This window comes from Molossus molossus, unplaced genomic scaffold, assembly GCF_014108415.1.
Source record: "Molossus molossus isolate mMolMol1 unplaced genomic scaffold, mMolMol1.p scaffold_m16_p_18, whole genome shotgun sequence".
Lineage (NCBI taxonomy): Eukaryota > Metazoa > Chordata > Mammalia > Chiroptera > Molossidae > Molossus > Molossus molossus.
The window spans coordinates 26,098,019-26,118,645 of NW_023425353.1; the positions used below are offsets into that span (position 1 = coordinate 26,098,019).

The window sequence follows — 20,627 nt, forward strand, 5'->3', positions numbered from 1 at the left end:
CCCTTGTGGGAGCACTCACACGGGCGGGCAGGAGGCTGGGGCTCTGGAACCAGCATCCAGTAGCTAAGTATTTTTCTGCTTCCTCTCCTGGAACACACCTACTCAGCCCCCAGACCCATCATAGATGCTTTCTTAAGCCCCTCCCACTGGACGCAACATTCACTGAGCCAGGCGCCATCATGCACTGTCCAAGCATCCTCTTATCTCCAGAACAACGCCAGCAGCTTGGAGCTGTTGTGATCTCCGCTGTACCCATGAGGACACAGACTCAAAGAAGTGGCCTCCCCCAGGTTGTCCAGCAGAGCTGGCACTCAGCCAGATCTGTCGGATTCTGTGGTCTGGGGAACATGCTTGTCTGACTTTGTTTTCCCTCCTGTGCTTGCGAGATTGCAGCTTCTGAGCAGGGAATCGGGTCTTAATTATCTCAATATTCTCCATAGCTGGCAGACAGAGGATGCTCAGAAAGTGTTGCCAAGGGGAATTAACTCACTAACTGTAACGTTTCTAGCAGCAGAAAACCTCCTAGACTTTCTGCCCTAACTTCCAATGCAGTGTAGGAGTTTCCTCACTCCATCCCTGACGGCTTGGTTATCTCTCGCAACAGGGAGCTTATCCCAGTGCCGGAGCTCTCAGCCAGGAAGCAAGGTCTTTACCACGGACTGCGACTGCCCCTACTTCCTGGCCACCGAGGATCCCCTCCAGGAGGCTCCCGAGGCAGGGATGCGATTGCTTTCCCTTTCACTGTCAGAATGCTGCTTCACGTGGAGTTGAGCAGCTCCCTCCTACATCCTCTCCTTTGGCTACCACAGGCATTTTCCCACTCAGAGCGCGACTTCCAGCCACAGACACGGTGATGAACGAAATACCAGCTCTGACTCCATGGGCCCGGGAAGGTGTGTTCCATCCCCTCTCTCAGTCCTTTGCTTAGAAGCATTCCTGCTGAGCAACTTCACATAGAGCTCTCTTTCCCCTAACTCTAGGCCTTTGCTGATACCATTTGCACCACTGGAATATTCTTCCACTTCCTTCCAGCCTTCCAGGCCAACACAAGTGCCAAAAATCCATTGAAAACATCTGTCTCAATGAGTCTAGTGTCCTTCTCCTCTTCCCTTTAGAAAGACTCTCTGCCCCCTTGCACTTGACTTGAAGTTTGTCCCTAGTGTGGGCAGGAGCCTAAACTCCATGGTGTCATAGTGTCTTGTGGGCTTTCAAGATTATAAAGTTGAAACATACTAAAAAAAATGAGCCTCAGTTGACCCCAGAGCACATCCTTGCTCTATAAGCCTAGGGTGCCAAGGCTAGAAGACCATTTCTCCCAGGTTTCAGCTCACTTACCAACTCTGGACTGTGATAGACTTCTTCCACCATAGCTGGACTGAGGGCAAGAGAGTGCTGTGATTGGTTAGCAACATCTGTCGGGAGGAATGGGATTGATGAGCAGTGTCTGCACGGGCAGGAATGGGGGGAGATGTGGGTGCCATGTATTTGTCATCTCCACTGCATTCCAGCTTCCTCATTTTGCAGATTAGAAAACTGAGGTCAAGAGAAGAGAAAGAACTTTAGGGAGAACACACAGGAACTTGCAGGGCAACCTGGAATTGGAACCTGGTGTCCAGACCCTCTCAGCCTAGCGTGTTCTCTACTTGGCCTGGTAGCTGGGACTCTGCATGAGCCTTGAATTCTCCCTTCCTGTGTCCTGGGAACTCTAGGCATCTGTGGGCCTTCAACAAATATCCTCGAGTGTTTACCATGTACCAGGCAGTGTGCGAAGTGCCAGGGGTGCATCAATGAAAAAAAAAACAGATGAAACTCCCTGCTCCCATGGAGTGTCTTTCTGTTCTCGTTGGAGGAGCTAGACAAGAAGCAATGAACATAATAAGATCATTAAATGTATTTACTTCTCTGTCTCTGGGCAGATGCAGAGGCGGCTGCCTTCATCAATCATGGCTGTTTTCTTTATCATTTTCCTCCCAAGAAGTCCTTCCTACAGCCTGGGTGTATATGGTGGCTTATCCTGGTGTGGCCTTTCTTTCCCTGGCTTTCTGCCTTGAGCCAGCTCCATAGTTATTAGAGGAGAGAAGTGTTTATGACCCGAGATGAGGAGGCTTCAACTCAGCTGCTTGCTTAGCTGACATAGGAACATGCCCGCCTAGGGTTTGGTTGGGAACTAATGTCTAGTTTGGCCAAGAAGACCCTGGCCTTGTGCTCCCCGATGATGGGGTTTGGGTTCTGCAGCCCCACCACTGATGCCGGCTCAGTGTCCCCGTGCCTCAGTGGTTCTCAACCATGGCTAAGTAGGGCCACTGCCCAGGGTTCACTTACAAATATGTGGGGTATCATTCTGACTCCCACAATGACTAGACCTCCCTAGCATTCAGTTCAGGGACACTGAATGTCCTACTACAAATAGGATATTCCTGCCCAGTGATTTGTCCTGTCCAAAATGCCAGTAGTGTCCCCTAGAGAAATACTGTCAGGGGAAGACCTTGTCCTAACATAGAGCCCCCAGAGGCTGTGTAGACAGCCCCAGAAAGGCTCAGTCTTCGGGCCTTGCCCTCCATCACTCCGAACCTCCTCTGTTTAGTCCTTTGGTAAAATGGGTCTCAGTGGTCTCATGCAGTGGATTAAGGGGTAGGCGTGCACAGCCCCAGGGTTCTACCACATAAGGCATAGAGGTCATTACCGTTGGCCCAGTGCCAGCGACGCCCTGTCCACTCCCTCTGTGCTCTGTGCCTGGGACACGGCTGTCTACCTCTGGGCAATGGCCCAGCCACAGTGACCCCGCTCCCTGCTCCACACAGAGGGGCCACCAGGGTCAGCCTACACACCCAGGCTCCCCTCACAGAACTGAACAGCTCCTTACCGCCTGCAGTGCAACCCTTCAGCCCAGTGACACTTTACTGGCAGGGCCTCCGGCAGGCCCGAGTCAGCCCGGGGCTGGCTGCCCAGAGAAGTGCTTGGCCCTGGAGCCAGAGGCTGCAGAACATGTTTCCAGTGGGGCCTCCAGGCCCCGAGCTTCTGCCCCTTCCCACCACTGTTCCTGCTCACCCCGCCGCCTGCCCAGTGCATTAGCATTTAAATATATCCAGAGTCCTCTCCCCCAAGCTGCTCCCGCATTGAGTCCACCAGGGAGGGAGCATTTGAATCCTCTTCCCGCGCCTCCCTTCCCTCATAATGGCCATACTGTATTCACCAGCTTCTGTATGTGGCATTAGCCAAAAGGAGGAGAGAGGGCGCTTAGCAACCCGGAGGGGGCTGAGAAAGAGGTGGGAAGGAAGTGATTTTCATGTAATTATTCACTTCTACAAAAGCCCTTGTCAGGTACACACTGGAAACACAGCTGTTGTATTCTTCTCCTAACCTACTTTTAATCTTTTGAGAATCTTTACCAATATAAAAGGCTAAAAGGAAGCTTAGTTCAGCCATTTTCTGCCAGGCCATATAAGTTACTTTTTTGCCTCCATTGAAGGCTCTGCTTACAAAAGTTGTGTTGTGTGTGTTCTTGCGTGTCTGTGTGTGGCTGTCTGTTTGAAAAGAAAATGTTAAGAGAAAGGCTGCGGGGTGTGAGCCCCAGGAGGGCCACCGAGCCCTGTCCTGGCTACTTGGACCCGGCCACATGCACTGTTGGGTCTGGAGGTTTTCACGCATCTTCTTGGCCGGGCACTGGGACAGCGAGGAGCCCGGGAGCCGGAGATGCTGGCTCCTTCTGCCCCTCCCTGCGGTACCCATGCTCGCTGCTGTAGGGCACGTGAATCTGTTTTAGTGATGGGCACTGCCGTGTTTGGTGCTGAACGATAAGTTCACCTGGTGGAGAGGGGCCTGGAGTGGAGGAAAAGAGAGAGGAACTTGTTTTCATAGTCCTGTGGACAAGCACTGGCCACCCAGAGAAATCAGATTAAGGGACTAGAGCTAGCTATCCCGCTACATACCTTATATTCGCTGTGTCTTACTTTCACGGACAAGGAGTTGAGGTTCAGGGAAGTAACTGCCCAAGGTTACACAGCAGGCAAGTGGACAAGCAGGGCTCCAGCCCAGGTCTGCCTGGCGCTTTCTTCTTCTTCTTCTTTTAAATTAATTTATTTATTTTTGTTACAGATGTTTCTCCTTTTTCTCCCACTGATTCCACCCTCCCTCTGCTCCCTGCCCTGTCCCAGCTTTGTTGTCCATGTCCATTGTTCATGCACACATGCATATACGTTCTGTGGTTTATCTCTCCCCCACCACCCCTTCTGGGGATTGTCAGTTTGTACCCCACTTCCTCGTGTCTGGGACTACCCCATTCCTCAGACTGTTATGTTCATTATATTCCACAAATAAGTGAGACCATATGATACTTGTCTTTCTCTATTTGGCTTGTTTCACTTAGGATGATACTTTCCAGGTCCCTCCATGTCGTCTCAAAGGATAAGAGATCTATCTTTCTTTGTTTGGCCCTTTTCATTGCGCCCCAGAAGGCGCAGAACCAGGCACCTGACAAAAGCTATTTGACTTCATTTCATTCGGTCCCCTCTGCGTGGTACTTCAGTGCCCCTCCCGAGGCCAGGCCAGGTTCTGGAGAGCAGTTCCAGAGGTTCCTTTTCTCTTAGTCCCAGGGGACTCCTCACACAGTGGCCAGTGTGTATCTCTCTCCAAAGCTAAATGGACAAGTGGCTTCACCTCTCTGGGGTTAGTTTTTCCCTCTATAAAAAGGAGACAACAATAACACCCTTTAAATCTAATCCCTGTAAAGTGCTTAGAACAGCCCTGGTGTGTCATAGGTGCTGACAGAGCTGAGCGGGGGTCATCGTGATTATCAGCATCACCGCCATCACACACCTCCTGCGCCCGTGCCTTCATGGCAGGACGGGTCAACGCTGCACGTGTCAGAGACCTCAAAGTGTCGGTGCAGCAAACGCCACCAACACCAGGCTGCAGAGACGGAAATGCCAGGCCCTCCTGCTGGCAATGGCTTTGATGACGAGCAGAGGTGCTGCCCTTCCGCCCTGGCGGTGGCTCTGTGTGGAGACCTGAAAGCACATGTCTAGGGGAGCTTCTTTCTGTAGCCCGCGCTACCTTAGGCACCATAGAAAATCACTCCTCCGCCCTGCTTCCCCTTCAGCTCCCCGGGCAGCAGCTGTATCTTCATGGAGCAAGCAGGCCCTGGTCCCTGCTGCCCTGCACCCTCCTCCCCCCCACCCCCACCCCCACCCCCACTCTTCTCCACCAGATGTGCTATAGCTTATCTGCCTTCTGCTAGAGTGGCAGCTCCCTGGGGGCAGGAGCTTCTGGAACTGTGCCTGGCACATGCTGGACACTCAGTGCATGTTTATTGGAGGGAGCGGGGAGAGGCTTTCTTTTCTTGTAGATGTTTGAAGACCAGCATATCCTGGGGAGAAACCAGTGTTGACTGAGCACCTTCCGTGTGCTAGAGTTCATGGCTGGGTCTCTGAGCGCATCTTCAAAGCTCTCCAAGAGCCAGGCACTGGGCCGAATCTTTGTTTCGCACACATCATGTTATTTAATCTTCTGTGGGTGAGAGAAAGAGAGGGAGGTGCTAACCACATATGTACAATGACCTTCCTCCAACCTCCTCAGTCAGATAAGTCACTTCTCTCAAAGTGAGAAAAAGACATGAAGCTTTCTCCCCCAAGCTTCTACGATTAGACATTCTGCTTAGTAGTCAAAGTTAGAATGTGGGGAGAGGGGGAGAGTTTCCACCCATACATACAGAGATCTCTAACCTGAGCATAATGATGCCCACCTCCGGGCAGCCCGTGGCTCACAGGACATAAGAGGGTGCCTTCTAAACTGTCAAGTGCGGTCCATGTGGACTGGGGCAGCATATACTGAGCAGCTATCATGATAAATGTAGCTTCTAAGTGTGAGTAGGAAAGAATTTGTCCTTGACCATCCATCCTTCCTTATCTCTCCCAGTGAAGACCATTGAGGACCTACTCCATGCTTCCCTGGGCTGGGCCCTGAGGGTCCAGTTATAAAGGTGGATTACATCCCGATCCACTGCTTTCTGCTCCTACTGTGCACCAGGGCTAATTGGAACCAGTTGCCCGAAAGAGGTGAGGTTGCCTCAGAGCTGGAGGGCGGACCACCGTTCTTCTCAAGGGGCTCCACTCCCCTGTTCCCATGCAAATCTGTCCTCCAAACCTCTGAATGTAGACGGCCCACAGCCGCGCTGCCAGAACGCCCCCCATTCATTGCTGGAGAACATAGGGAGTGATCCGTTTCTCAGCTACTGACCCAGCTTCCTTAGGGTTTGTTTTGTGGAGACTATTTTCCCTTCGAATTGTGTTGAGAACTAGGAAGCCCTTTCTCCGCTGAGCTGCCCCCTTTGTAGCGTCCTGGGACATGCTGGTCAATGGGGCTCAGTTGCCTGGTCTTCCTTTCATTGAGGTGGGGTTGCCTTTGTCCTGTTTGACTTGACAGCCACAGAGCTGTTTAAATCCCGGCTGAGACTCCAGGCCTGCTCGGCATTCCGGGAGGCCTCGGCACTTCTCTATAAAACCTGGAGCCAGAGCGCCTTGGGTTCAAACCTCACTCTTTCCTTTAATTGTTTGACCTTTTATGGGTCCATTTTCTCTTGTATAAAAATGGAAATGATAATACTTACCTTAGTGACATGGTTCTATAAGTTGTGAGATTGTGTACATGAGAGCCTCAAGTACACAGTAGGTTTTCACAAATGTTATCTCAAGTTTCCCCGTCTTAAGACGTCATCAAACTAGTAGAAGGGTTCATGAATGTTCTTCGAGCCTGTTTTATTAGCCTCTTATTTCTGCTGTTATCAAATCATTCCAATAGCTGCCATGATCTTGTTTGATCTCTGGATGTTTGTAGAATTCTTGGTTGAAGAAAAAAGTAGCCCTTAGATGAAATAGACTTGGGATAATGCCCATAGCAGAAAGAATGCTATGTGTTCACCAACCATTTATTGTTTTTCTTCCTGGGTAAATGGAAAGACTACATATCCCAGACTCCCTTGCATTTAGGTTAGGACCATGTGATTTAGTTCTGGTCAATGGTATGTGGGCAGAAGTGATACCAGCACCTCCCAGTCCTGGCTCTTAAAAATGTCCAACGCAAACCTCCATCTCTCTGTTAATTCATTCTTTCCCAGACTGGGGGAGAAGGCTGACAGTTGGGGCACTGATGCATTTTCTCAACCAAGGCATATGTTTAAGAACATAGACACACATCAGTTATGCCAGCCTTTTAAGGATTCTAATAATACAGACTCCCTATGAAGATGTATCATGCTTTTTTGTGAGACTTTTTCAAGGAAATCTAACCCTGAAAAGTTTTGGAGTCAGCATGCCCAATGAGCACACCTCTCAGCAGAAACGTCGATATCAATATGGGTTTTCCAAACATGAAAAATAGAAAATGCCAGTGAAGAAAGTGTTGGATCTTGAGTCAGGGAGGTGTAAGGTTATAGCTAAAATTCTGATGACTTCCAAATTTTTCTCTCTAGTCCAGACTTACACATTTAGCTCTAGACTTCCTACCTCCTATACATCTTACTCAAATGTCTTAAACTTTCCTTGCCCAGACTACACTTCCCCACTTTACACCTCCAACCTCCCTTTTTAAAACACTCGCTCATGCCTAGACAGTGTTGCTCAGTGGTTGAGCCTCAACCCATGCACCAAGAGGTTGCTGGTTCAATTCCCAGTCATGGCACATGCCCAGGTTGTGGGCCAAATCCCCAGTAGAGGGACATGCAGGAGGCGGCCAATGGATGTATCCATCTCTCTCTCTCTCTCTCCCTTCCTCTCTGTCGCAAATCAATAAAGAAGAAAAAATTTTAACTCGCCCATCCTCTCACATTATATCCCCTTCCACCAAATGGCTCAGCTTTGGGTATTCTGCCACCCCCATTCGAGGCCAGTCTTATTGAATCTGCCCCCTAAAGATTCTTGAGATCCAGGGAGACAAGATGGCAACAGTGGGGAGAAGGGATTTTAAAAAAAATTTTCAGGATCTCTTCACCCAAACAGAGAAACTAGGATTATAAAACAATAACCAATGAACAGCATAATTAGGTGACTCCATGAAATGCAAAAGGTGAACAGGTGGGGGCTCAACACCAACAGCAGTCACATCTGCATGATATCCACCCTGTGGGATGAGATGAAGACGAAGATGAAGGCAAAGGGGATTCCAAAGAAGGAGACCCAGGAATCCCTGAAATCTCTAACGTGTACTCACCCCTAGGAGGAGAGGACTCTGGGAGTAGAAGCTTGGTGGAGCTATCTGAGGATGCCAGCCAAAACTAGGAGGGATATATGCAGGCTCCAAGTCATAGGTGAGTGTTGGAGGACTGTGGGAAGTTTGGGCAGAGGTCTGGGCCCTGGGACTCTAGGGACTCACCAGCTGAGGCTCCATGGCCAGAGAGCACACATTGAGGAGAAACCCCTGGAAGCAGAGTCCAGGTTTAACAGGACAGAGACATAGAGGAAACAAAAAGAAAAATTTTGGATAAGAGTGGAAGAAGGGAATAGAGAACAATAGTTTCAGGAAATACTGTCTGCACAGTCATATTTTTAAAGACTTTTTGTTAATAACAGAAGAGGTAATAACCTTGGAACTTTGAGGCTTAAAAATTCTACCCTGGATTACCCTTATTACTTTGCACAAAACCTCCTTTTAAGAGTACAGAAAAGTGCATCTCACCTACACATAAGCAACAGAAAAAGATGTGGTCAAATCCCATACAAAGCTATTAAAAGAAAAATAATTATGAGCAGAATAGCTTTTCTACAGATAATGAATGCATTCCACAAGGACTGACCCGTAAAACATCTAAATACTAATACTTAGTATTTCAAAAATAGCTAAAAGAGATTAAATCAACAGATACTTTGAAACAATAGTGTAAGTGAAATTGTTAGGCAAAAAGAAGATTTGAAAAGACGGCTTATGAAAAGAAAAAATATTTCAGAAGAAATAACTAAATAGAAGGAATAAAGAGTGAATAAACACCATGGATAATATCCTAAGGTAAAGAGAAGATGGAAAGGGGGGAAATAAGTAAAAAATGCAGAAAGAGGTTTTTTTTAAAAGATGCAAGAAAAAGTCATAGGTATGGAAGATAGACAATGAAGGTCCAACTTACAAACAAGTCCCTAAAGAAGAAATCCAAAGCAATGAAAGAGAACAAATACTATATACTGATTCCCCGCCCCCACCCCTGACATATGAGAGATTTGAATTTGCATCTTGAAGAAGTACAACACTGGAAAATTCAACCCAGAATAGTCAACATAAGACATGCTCTAATAAAATTATTGGACTTTAAAGAAAAAGGAAACATCCTATTGGTCATTCAGACAGAAAGAGTAAGTGCTTTATAATGGAAAACACATGTTAGCACTATGGGCCAGGAGACAACTAAGCAACATATTCAAGATTCTCAGGAAAAGAAAAAGAGAACCAAGGATCTTATATAAAGTCAACTAGTAAGAATGTGCAAGAACCAGGGAAATATTATTTCCCAGGAGCCTTTCGAGAGGAATTTACTAGAAACCAAGATAAAGGCAACCAAATTGGTAGTCACCGGTAGAACTCATACTAATTAATGGCTATGAGGGAGATATGGTTGTATGTTCCATTAATGCACATACAGTACAAATACTAAAAATTAGAAGAGAATGGAGTGTGTGTATGAAAAGTAGAATAAATTCACACATTGTCTTTAAGGGTTAACTGGAAACAAATGGCTTTTTTTTTTTCCATATTAGATGCTAGAGTAAAGGGAATGAAGAAAAATAGAGGCAACTGGCTAATTTCAATATTCCTCATTGTAGAAAATGAACAGACATTGCCGAAAAGGGGGAGGACTAAGGGTATTGTATTAAGGTATTGTATTAAGGTGTTGAGTTAATGGTAACCATCAGAATAACAATGACAGGCTTTTTCCTACAGAAGTAGGGAAGCAAGAGGGGGAAAAATCGTTCAAGAACACATTCCCCTCTCACTTGAACCTCTAGGCCTGACATGACCCCTCTCATTGCTTCTTCAGTCTTTAAAGGTGTGCCTCCTCCAGACAGGCTTCTCTGGTTGCCCTAGTGCATGCTAACTTTCCCCCTCATCTACCACCTCTAAGGAGAAGGTACCTTGTTCTCCGAATGTTTTATCTCACCTGCAGACAGAGATGGAGTGCTGTCTGTAATGGCACAGTACCCTTTTCCGAGTCTGGCACAGGGTTCTGCACACAGAAAGCACTTAATAAATGGCGGTTCATCAGTAATTCAGGATTGGTTGAAAGCTTTGGGCTTACAGCCTGTGGGCTTTTCTAAGAGCTTAATGTTGCTATTTGTCAGAATTCTTTCAATTTGAAGTGACAGCAATCCACTCAAATCGACTTAAGAAAAAGAGGTCTCTGAAGTTGAAATGCTCAGGGTAGGTCTTATTTCAGGTATGGTTGGACCCAGTGACTCAAGTCATATCACCAATATCAGTCTTTCTTTGCTCTAGACTCCGCTTTCCTCTGTGCTGACTTCATTCTCAGTCAGGCTTTCTTCCCTTGCTGTCAAGAATGTATCCCATGTACCGTGGCTCTACTGAAAGTCCGGATTGAGTTGCATTGACTTCTTTTGTGTCATGTGCTCATCCCTGACCCAGTCATGGCAGTCAACACAGATGTCTTGATTGGCCAGGCATGGGTCATGTGACTACCCCTGAATCTATCTCTGAGTGGAGAAGAGGTGGTTTCCCAAAGGAAAATTGGGGCGCTGTTACCCGGAAGGGGGAGATGGAAGCTGTGTCGCCAAAAACAACAGACATCTGCTTTGATGTTGACATGCTCAGTGGGCAAACTACAAGAAAAATTTCCTGCAAGTGAAAAATCATGGTGTGGGGGCTCATCTTTGAGACATGTGGATGGAAAGCTCTCTTTGGTGTTTTCAAATTCAAAGAGTTTATTTACCATGTTGGCAGGGGGTAGGGGAGATCATTCACCATGGGGCCCAGTGTTGATGGAGAAACCAGCTTTCCCACATGGCTGGGGGCTTCTCTCACTGGCCTGGGAGGAGGCATTAAAAACAAGCATGAGACTCAAGGCGCACTGAGCATCCTGCAGGCATCGGCCGTGATCTGGGTGTGTTTCCTGAGTCAGCAGCTGTACGGTGCTTTGCTTTTCCATGTGTTTTACTGGCCTTTGTGATTTGAAGAAAGCCCTGGTACCCCCTGCACCTTGGAACTCTCCCTTTTTCATGAAAATTACATGTATTTTCTCTCTCTTGGAGATTTGATGCCCAACACAGGTAATTTGGGTAAAGGGAATTCACTGAGATAGCAAACGGGGAAACAGAGGAGGAGGACTTAAAAACATGTCCATTTCTCTCCTAGATCTTGAACACGTTTTCTCTGTACTGGACCCTTCCTATCAACATTTAAGCATCCTCAAGTTTCTACCATTTAAAATAAATCCTCCCTAAATTTTACTAGCCCTTCCCTACCATCTTATCTCCCATCTCCCCTTTAAGGCCAAATTTCTTGAGAAAGTTCTTTTATATTTCCGCTTTCATTTCCTCCTCCTTATATTTCAACCCACTCTGATCTGACACGTCCCTATCCCCCCCAATACACACTCTGTGAATGAGCTCTCCCTAACTTCCTCATTTAGCTCCAAGACAGTAAACCCAATGACCCTATGTTAGAGAGGAAAAAATATTAATTTCTTAGGTTGAGAGGCAATGTTTTGATCTTCAGTTTTAATAGATATTTCTTGAATAATTTAGCATAATCAAGCAAATCGCCGGATGAGTGACCTGTACCATATGATGAAATCCCCAAGGAAGAGGAAATAGAAATATTTTGCCTGGAAAAGGGAGAGTGTGGGGTCCCAGGAGGCACTTGAGCTTTCTTCAGATCTTGAAAGTGTTACCACATGGAAGAAATAGATGTGGTCTGGGTGGCTCCAGGACTAGGAACACAGGAAGGGAGATTTCTTCTCATTTTAAGAAATGTTCTAATGGTTAAAATGCTCTAAAGAAGAAAAGGGGTTGTTTCATAAGATAGGGAGTTCCCTGTCACTGGCAGTAATCAAGTACAACTGTTCTGTCAGAAGTACTCAGAAGAGAGAGTCCTGTGTTGGGTGGGAGGTTATACCTGAATACTTCCGGAGTTCTGGGATTGGTTAAGCCTGCTTCTCTAAAGGCGCATCTCCATGAATTGGTATCTGCTACTCCAAGCTGTGTGGTCTTGAGCAAGTTACTCAACCTCTCTGTTCTTCGGTTTCTTCAGCTGTGGAAGGGAGCTCATCAAAGCACCCACTGCATAGGGTTGTTTTGAGTGTTCAAGTGCAGTAATACATCCAGGACTCAGCACCAGTGCCTGGCACATTGTGTTTAATAAATATTTGCTAGTATTTGCCCTGGATGGTTTGGCTCAGCAGTTAGAGGTTTGGCCCATGGACTGAAGGTTTGTGGGTTTGATTCCCGGTCAAGGGCACATACCTTGGTTGTAGGTTTGATCCCCAGCCCTGGTGGGGGTCATGCAGGAGGCAACCAATTGATGTGTTTCTCTCACATTGATGTTTCTCTCTCTCTCCCCCTCCCTCCCTTCCACTCTATCTAAAAATCAATGGAAAAATACCCTTCTGTGAGGATTAACAACAACAACAAATATATATGTATATATATTTGCTAGTGTTTGTATGTAGTACAAAGCCCTGTTTTCTAGATGACACTCAATTCTGAAGCAACTGTCTCATCGGCTGCATGTGGGTTTTAGTTGTGGGTTTTTCTTGGTAACTACTAGGAGCTCCAAAAGAGCCCAGGAGGAAATGTCAAGATGCCACTTTGATTCCGGTTGTGTATGTCATGCTGTCCACAGCAGTTTTTGTTGGAGGGAAACTTAGAGAATAAGAAAGTAGTTTCCATAGGTACCACGTAAGAAGCCTACAATGCATGTGTTTTGAAAGGTGATAAAGACTTGGTGAGCCCTCCCCGTCTGTGCTGTCCCTTCCATGCCACCTCTCACGCTCAGGTCAGCTATGCCAACAGGCAGCCCCGAACACAGTCCTACGGCCATTTTCTCATGGTAGTCTTAATCCCAGAGGAGGAAAAATCACTCATTTTGGTTTAGACATGCCAATGAGCATACTCCAGGTCCCAGGGGCCTAGACTCCATATTGCACAAATCCCCTCAACACTCCTGAAAGGGAAATTCACTCCCTTCTTTTCAGATGAAACCTCAGAGAGGTTAAGTAACTTTTCCATGGTTACACAGCTGGAGCAGGGACCTAAACATCCACGTCCTTAATAGTCACTGAACTATTATCCACGACCTCTGAAAAATTCTGAAATTAATTACGGAAATTTATATTTAATCAAGGGGACCCCAAGAATAAAACTTCTAAAAAACACATTCTAAGGTTAGGAGGTTTGGTTATCCCTTTGTCTAGTCTCCTTGGAGGGTGAGTGCGGATGGGGGTTTCAGAGAGCAGGGCCGCTGCGTATCTGATTTCTCTCTGTGCCAACTTCTTTGTGCCTTTCTGCAGGTCTGGGTAGATGCTGGAACGCAGATCTTTTTCTCCTACGCCATCTGCCTGGGTTGCCTGACTGCTCTGGGAAGTTACAACAATTACAACAACAACTGCTACAGGTGAGCATTTCCCGGGCCCGGGCCACTTTCTACCAAACCCTGAGAGCGCTCCACTCTACCTAGCTAGCTCATGTTTGTCTTCCCACCTGGCGCATGGGCTGTTTCTCAGCCTCTCCGTGCCCCAGAGTCAAAGAGTAGGCCATGGAGGAGCTAGGAAAATAACAAATAGGATCAGAGTACATTCCAAGCTGCAAGCGAATCCACTCTGGAATCTTACCCAGGCCTCCGTCTCACCCTTTTTTCCAGGGTAGATAAGTGACTTGTCCAAGGTGACATCACGAGTAAATGGCAAAGTTGGGACTTGAACCCAGGTCTTCTGACACCAAGGGCCTTGTTCTTCTGCCTTCTGTTCATAAACCTGCTTCCTGCCCTTCTCATTTGACAGTCGGGTCCTTTCCTACCCACCTGGAATGGCCAGTGCCCTCCCTGGCCTTCTGCAATTGGCCACACCCAGCACCAGGAGGGGGCCACGGGGAGCTGAGCTTGGCTGCCTGCCTCCCAGGCCAGCAGGCTGAGTTCTGCCACAAGGCTGAGACTCACAGAGGGCCAGGGACTCGCCAAGGTCACACAGCAGTGCCTGGTGGAGCAGAAGTTTGCATCCTGGTCTCTAAGTCTAGGCCCTTGGTCTGTTTGCTGAGGTCTCCGCACCCCTGAACTTAGTGCCTGGTCACAGTAGGTGAATATTATGGGATGGCTAGATAGCACATCTCTTCCTTAGGGTCCAGGAGATTCTCATTCAGGTATGAACTCATGGAATAATGGCCATGAAGCCGTCTCGGGTCATAGATTAGTTGAGAAAGGAAGGGTTTTCAGCAAGTATTTCTGAGACAGGGTAAGAATTTGGTGGGGGGGGGATAATGAAGGTAGGTACTCATACTTTGTCTCATATATGCACCAAAATAAGTGTCAGATTGAAGAGTTAAATATTTTTTTAAAAGGAAACCATTCTCACACTAGGAATAAAATTTCAACGTGTGTGATTTTCCCCCTATACCAAACAATTCTCAGACACCAGTGGGTGTCCTTCAGTTAGTCCTTCAGATAGTGCTGATACTATCTACCCAGAGGTAGTGTCAGAGTCCACGAGTGAAGGGCTGAGTCCTACAAGGGTGCCCTTTCCCCTTCAGACACCAGTTGCAAGTCCAGGTTGTCATCTGTGTTTCTGACTGACTGGCTATAGATTGGAGGTTCCAGTGAGCCCCTCCTTGGGTTTGATTCATTCTCTAGCACGGCTCACAGAACTCAGAGAAACACTGTCCTCACTAGATGACTGGTTTCTCATAAAAGAATGTAACTCAGGAGCAGCCAGACGGAAGAGATGCACAGGGCAAGGCATGGGGGGGATGGAGCCGCCATGCCCTCTCCTGGTGTGCCACTCTCCCCGAATCTCCACGCGTTCCCCAGTCTGGAAGCTCTCTGGATCCCCTCCTTTTGGTGGTGTGTGTGTGGGGGTGAGGCTTCAGTACATGGACATACTGATTAAATCACTGGCCATTGGTAATAGAACTCAATGTCTAGCCTCTCTCCCCTGCCGGGTGGTCGGGGGATGGCATCCTCTCTGAAAGCTAGTTCTGTGGTCACTCTGCCAGCCACAATACAAAGTGGTAACCATGGGCAGGAAGAAAAGGGCAGTGGGACAGGGAACAACACAGCAGACCTCAAGTCCAGGCCGAGTGTGGCCCCCTTGGGTATTGGAGAGGGATGCTGTCTACGTACAGCGACCAGCACACCAGCTCCAGCGTTCAGCGGGGGCTCTCTACACTGGGCTCTGTGGAAATCACTTGGTCACTGCCAGTCACTTCCAGCCAAGCTGTCAGCTCATGAGGACATGGGCTAGCTCTTCTTGTTTGCCATTGTCCCTCAAGCATAGCATAGTGCTGGCTGACATGTAAGGAAACGTGGGAAGGCCACACCATTATACAGATGAGGAAACTGAGGCCTATGGGTAAGTCATTTGCTTATGTTCACATTGCCAGTGATGGAATGTGGCTTTGAACCTGGGTCTTTCTGGTTCTGGCATCCCTAGTCCTCACTACCAGGAATGACCAGTTCTTCCCCACCTATAGCAGTTGATGCGGATTTGGCCAAGACTGCCTGTTGTTAGGCCGTGTCTCTGGATAGTGGCAACTTTCCTCCCCACCGAGCACGTGGGTGAATGTGCTGGTCTGCTTCCCCATCCAACAGGCAGGTTTCTCCTCCTCCCATCAGCAGAAGAAACTCAGTCCCCCAAGTGACAAGCCATATTCAAAGGCTTGTTTTATTTCCTCTTCCACCTTGTTCCGCCAGCAGGTCTTCCCAACTCAGGGAGTAAATTAGTACCCTCTCTTCTGACAGCATAATAGCTTCTGGGGGTCTTCAAAGTTGGCTCAGCTGCTGCCAACTTCACAGAGCTTGTTATATAAGCTATCCACCTAGAAGGTGCCCTGTGGGGGAGGAATTAGAGCGATGGGGACAGAGCAAACCAGGCGGGGAACATTCTCAGAACGCAGGCAGCTAAGCTCTGTCCTCTGAACGTGTGGGTGTTTTGAGGTGGGAGTGCAGGACACAGGACTGAAAGGGACCTCAGGTCTGCTCAGAGCCTCCCTGTGGGGTGAGGAAACCTCTCCGGAGGCCTCTGGGGCAAGATGGGGACTTTGCAATAAGGGACATTTGTTTTTCAGCAACCACGTGATGCCCAGAGGTAATCATCCACAGTCAGGATTTGGAAGTCTTAATTCTTAGGAAGCATCCTCTTTGTGTGACTACTAGGAAAAGCGTGGGCTTTGGTGTCTGAGATGGGTGCACGTCTCAACTTCACCACACAATGACGGGGACCTGAGTGTGTGCCCCTCCTCTCTGAGCCCCCGGATTCTGAGACACAGTGTTCAAAGACCCTAGCACAGGACTGAGCACATTGCAAATGCAGATTATGCAGAATTCCAGAATGTGGAGGATATGGAGAGAATGCTTTCCTCACCCGTACGACCTTGTTTCCCACTGTGGGATAAGTCAGGGTCAGGAAGCAGGCATGAGGAGCAGATGTACTCCAGTCCTGGGTGGAACTCTGCCCTTGCCCCGGGGTGAGCTGAATTTCCTTTGGAGGGGTTGTTCATCAGGCCTGCAGATGAAGTCCTCCTGTCTACCAGCCCATCCTACACCCTCACTGCCAGAAGAGTTCTTGGAAGGCGCCTGTTAGTCACACACTGCCACAATAATGCTGTGGGATATCCCGCCCCAGAACTCAGTGGCTTACCACAACAAGCATTTGTTTTCGCTGCTCCCAAGTCTGTTGGTCAGCTGGGGAAGCTCTTTATTCGGCTGTGGATTGAGTGGGGTTGGCTCCAAGATCCAGGCCAGGCTCAAGTCCGATTTATGTGGGTACATTCAGACTGCAGGGACAGCAGTTCCTCTGTGGAATTCTTCTCATGGCAAATCACAGAAGGAATAAAGGACAAATCAAATCAACAAGCATATCTGAAGCCTGTTTGTATCATGATTGCTAATATCCGTTAGCCAAAACAAATCACATGACCAAGCCCAAAGTCAGTAGAGCAGGGAGATTAACTCCACCCCAAGAAAGAAAGTAGGGGGAATGACTGTTTGCTGGGAAATGATTTAATTTATCACAAGGCCCAAAAGTCAATAGATTCAATCTACCCAAGCACCTTGTCTTATAGGTGGTGAGATCAGGGCCAGAGAAAAGATACTGCAGGGAGAATCGAAACCTTGAGCCCTGGTCTGATGCTCTCTCCACTATGCCCTTGATCCTCAGAGTTATTGCAAGACAACAGGATGTTAACAGTTACTGACATTTGTGTACCCTTTGGTTATATTACCAAAAGTATGGCGTCAGAAGAAGAGGAGGTGAGAGTTCTACTCTGTTCTTGAGTCTAGTGCTCATGTGACATTGGAAGAGGGGCTGAACAAGTTGAGTGTATTACAGATCACAAGCAGGAGGAGAAACTGGGATGTGTAACTGAGAGAACAAAAACTCAAGGGGGATCTAGGGTTACTGTCTTCAGAACTTCCAAGCCTGAAGGAGCTCCAGGTGATCGGGGAGGATAGAACTAAAACTCATTAGAGAAGGCTGATTTGGTGAAACACAACATGAGGTTCTTACCTTGTGAGCAGCAGGAGCCTTTGGGCAAGGGGAAAGAGCCCTGGTGATAAGCTCCTGATTGCTAGGGATAGGCAGAGGCAGCTGGCCTCCACTGTAGGGACTTTCCAGGCTAGTCCTGCCTCAAGTGGGGGGTTGGGCAGGCCACCTGGGAGCTGTTCCCTTTAAAATGGAGCTACACACATGTTGTAAGACTAACTCCCAAGTGCACAGTCTGCAGCAGCTGAGATCCTGAGAGGCTCATTGCCTCACTTGGCCTCATGAGGATGCAGACCTGAGGTGGGGGCTGAAACTTGAGGGATTCATGTTCTTTATCTTGGCAAAGTCATTTGTAGTGTAATTTCTCCTGGGTCAGGGGGAATCAGGGCTTTTTGCTCATACTTCTTTGCTAGTGAGCCTCTCCAATGTCAGGGGACAGTCATTGCTCTGATAAATCTCTCTATGAAGGGCCCGGCCTGGAAAGGCTGCTTTCTAGCAGCAGCAGAGCAGGGACCGAGTAGTGAGGGCTGTGGGGTGCTGCTCTGGTAAGAAACTTGGCCAGCAGGGATGTCTGCTGAGAAGCAGCCATTTCTCAGAGGCTTCTCCTGCCCCCCCCCTTTTTTTTTTTTTATCCTCATTCGAGGACATTTTTCCATTTTTTGTACAGACAGAGTGGGAGGGAGAGGGAAACATCGATGTGAAAGGGACACATCGAGTGGCTGCCACCCGCACGACCAACCAGGGCCGGGGACAAACTGCAACCGAGGTACATGCCCTTAGCGGAAACCGAACCCGGGTCTCTCCGGACCGCAGGTGGACGCTCTAACCGCTGAGCCAAACCGGCCAGGGCTCCTGCCCTTTTTTTGAGCTCCCAGATCATCAGTCCTCTCCTGCTTTCCCTGATTTTCTGTTCAAGTGTTTTCTCACTAGTTGTGCATTTTCCCACTTGCCAGCCTACCTCCTCTCCCTCCCCCCCATGCTTCTGGTCTGTGTATCTTCCAGAGTGCAGCAGAAGTTGTGTGAGCATGGGCCAGCCACCTAGCCTCTCTGAACCACAGGGACTTCAGTAGGCAGGTGGCGCTGTGGGTGCCCTCACTGCCTGGCCTGCCGCACAGACAGCCGTGGTGCTCAGACGGAATGTTCCAGTCTGTGCTGCCCTCTCTGACCTGAGCCCCTCTCCCTGCTCCCCCACAGGGACTGCATCATGCTCTGTTGCCTGAACAGCGGCACCAGCTTCGTGGCCGGCTTTGCCATCTTCTCGGTCCTGGGCTTCATGGCATATGAGCAGGGGGTGCCTATTGCTGAGGTGGCAGAGTCAGGTAAGTGCCAAAGGTTGGAGGGGCTTCAGGTGATGGTTACAATGCAAATATTGTCTTTCTCCTCAGCTCATTCTCTGGGCCAGGGCTCAGGAGATGGTCCCATCATCTGTCCTCAAACCAGGATCCCAGGAATTACCTGGGAGGGAGACCTTGGCACCTCCTCACCCTAGGTTCCAAGGCATCCCCAAATTGTGTAGATTCTGCCTCCTCAGTGCTGCTCTACTTCATCCACTTTTCCCCAGCTCCTCTGTCTCCCCTCCAGCCCAGACCACCATCACCACTCCCCTGGATGACTGCAGGAACCTTTCTCTGGCCTTCCTGCCTCCACCATGACCCCTTCGTTCCACGCACTACCTAGCAGAGTAATTTTTCCACAGTGTAAATCTGAACATGTCCTTCTCTAATGTAAAGCCTTTCTTGGCTTCTCACAGTGCCGAACTCTTAGCATGGCCCCAAGTTTCTGCATTGCCCAGCTCCTGTGGCCTCACGACCCTCACAATTCATTTGTTCTCCCATGTTCACTCTGCCCCACCTCAGTGGCCTGCTTTCACTTCTGTGACATAGCTCACTTCCTCCTACCCCAGAGCCTTTGCACATGCTGTTCCCACTGCTTGAAGGGCCTCTCTCTCCCTTCCCCTTTTCTAGATGCAGATTCATCATAAGTGTGACATTCTTAAGTATAGATTGATGGGTGTTTGTAGCAAACACGCTATAGGCAGGGTTATTGCTGCTAAGGTGATTGTGCAAAATGGTGAATCATTCTTCCTTTGATTTACATGAATTTTGAATTGCTCAGGTCCACTTATATGCGGGTTTTCTTCAATAAATGTTGTCAGCCCTCTGTATCCCCAGGTTTCACATCCATGGATTCAGCCAATTACAAATTAAAAAATTGTATTTAAAAAAATGTTTTGCCCTGGCCATTGTGGCTCAGTGGTTAGAGTGTCAGCCCACTTACTGAAAGGTTGCAGGTTTAATTCCCTGTCAGGGACATGTACCTGGGTTGCAGGTTCAATCCCAGCCCTGGTTGGGGCATGGCAGGAGGCAACCAATCGATGTGTCTCTCACATCATTGTTTCTCGCTCTCTCTCCCTCTTTCCCTCCCTCCATCTTTCACTCTCTCTAAAAATCAGTGTAAAATATATCCTCCAGTGAGGATTAACAATAAAAAGAAGAAGAAGGAAGTAGTGTACCATGACCAAGTAAAATTTAGCCCAGGAATAATGCAAGGTTGGTTTAATGCTAGGAAATCCATTAATATCATATGCCGTATTAATAAATCTAATAAAAAAGTCAGAAGATTATCTCCATAGATGTTGAAAAAGCCTTTGACAAAATTTAACGCCCCTTCATGATATTTTTTAAAATCAAGAAAATAGAAAACTTAGGGATATTATTTTTCAGCTTTATTGCGGTATAATTAACAAATAAAACTGTAAGATATTTAAAGTGTACATCAACTCACATATTTGTCTTTGGGAGAGGGTGGGAATATTTAAGTCTACTCTCAACAAATTTCAGTTATGTGATGCAGTGTTATCAACTATAGTTACTATATTATATATTAGATGCTCAGACCTTGCTCATTTTATAGCTGAAAATGTGTACCCTTTTACTAACCCCTCTCTATT

At 47.8% G+C, this 20,627-nt stretch overlaps 1 protein-coding gene across 1 annotated transcript in view; it reads left to right on the plus strand.

Annotated features, from left to right (window-relative positions):
* Positions 1 to 20,627, plus strand: part of SLC6A11 (solute carrier family 6 member 11) — a 117,219-nt gene that overhangs the window by 79,597 nt on the left and 16,995 nt on the right. The window contains exons 7-8 of the mRNA XM_036267369.1: positions 13,499 to 13,602; positions 18,872 to 18,996. Of these exons, the coding sequence (XP_036123262.1) occupies positions 13,499 to 13,602; positions 18,872 to 18,996 (229 nt within the window). The remainder of the gene's footprint in view (positions 1 to 13,498; positions 13,603 to 18,871; positions 18,997 to 20,627) is intronic.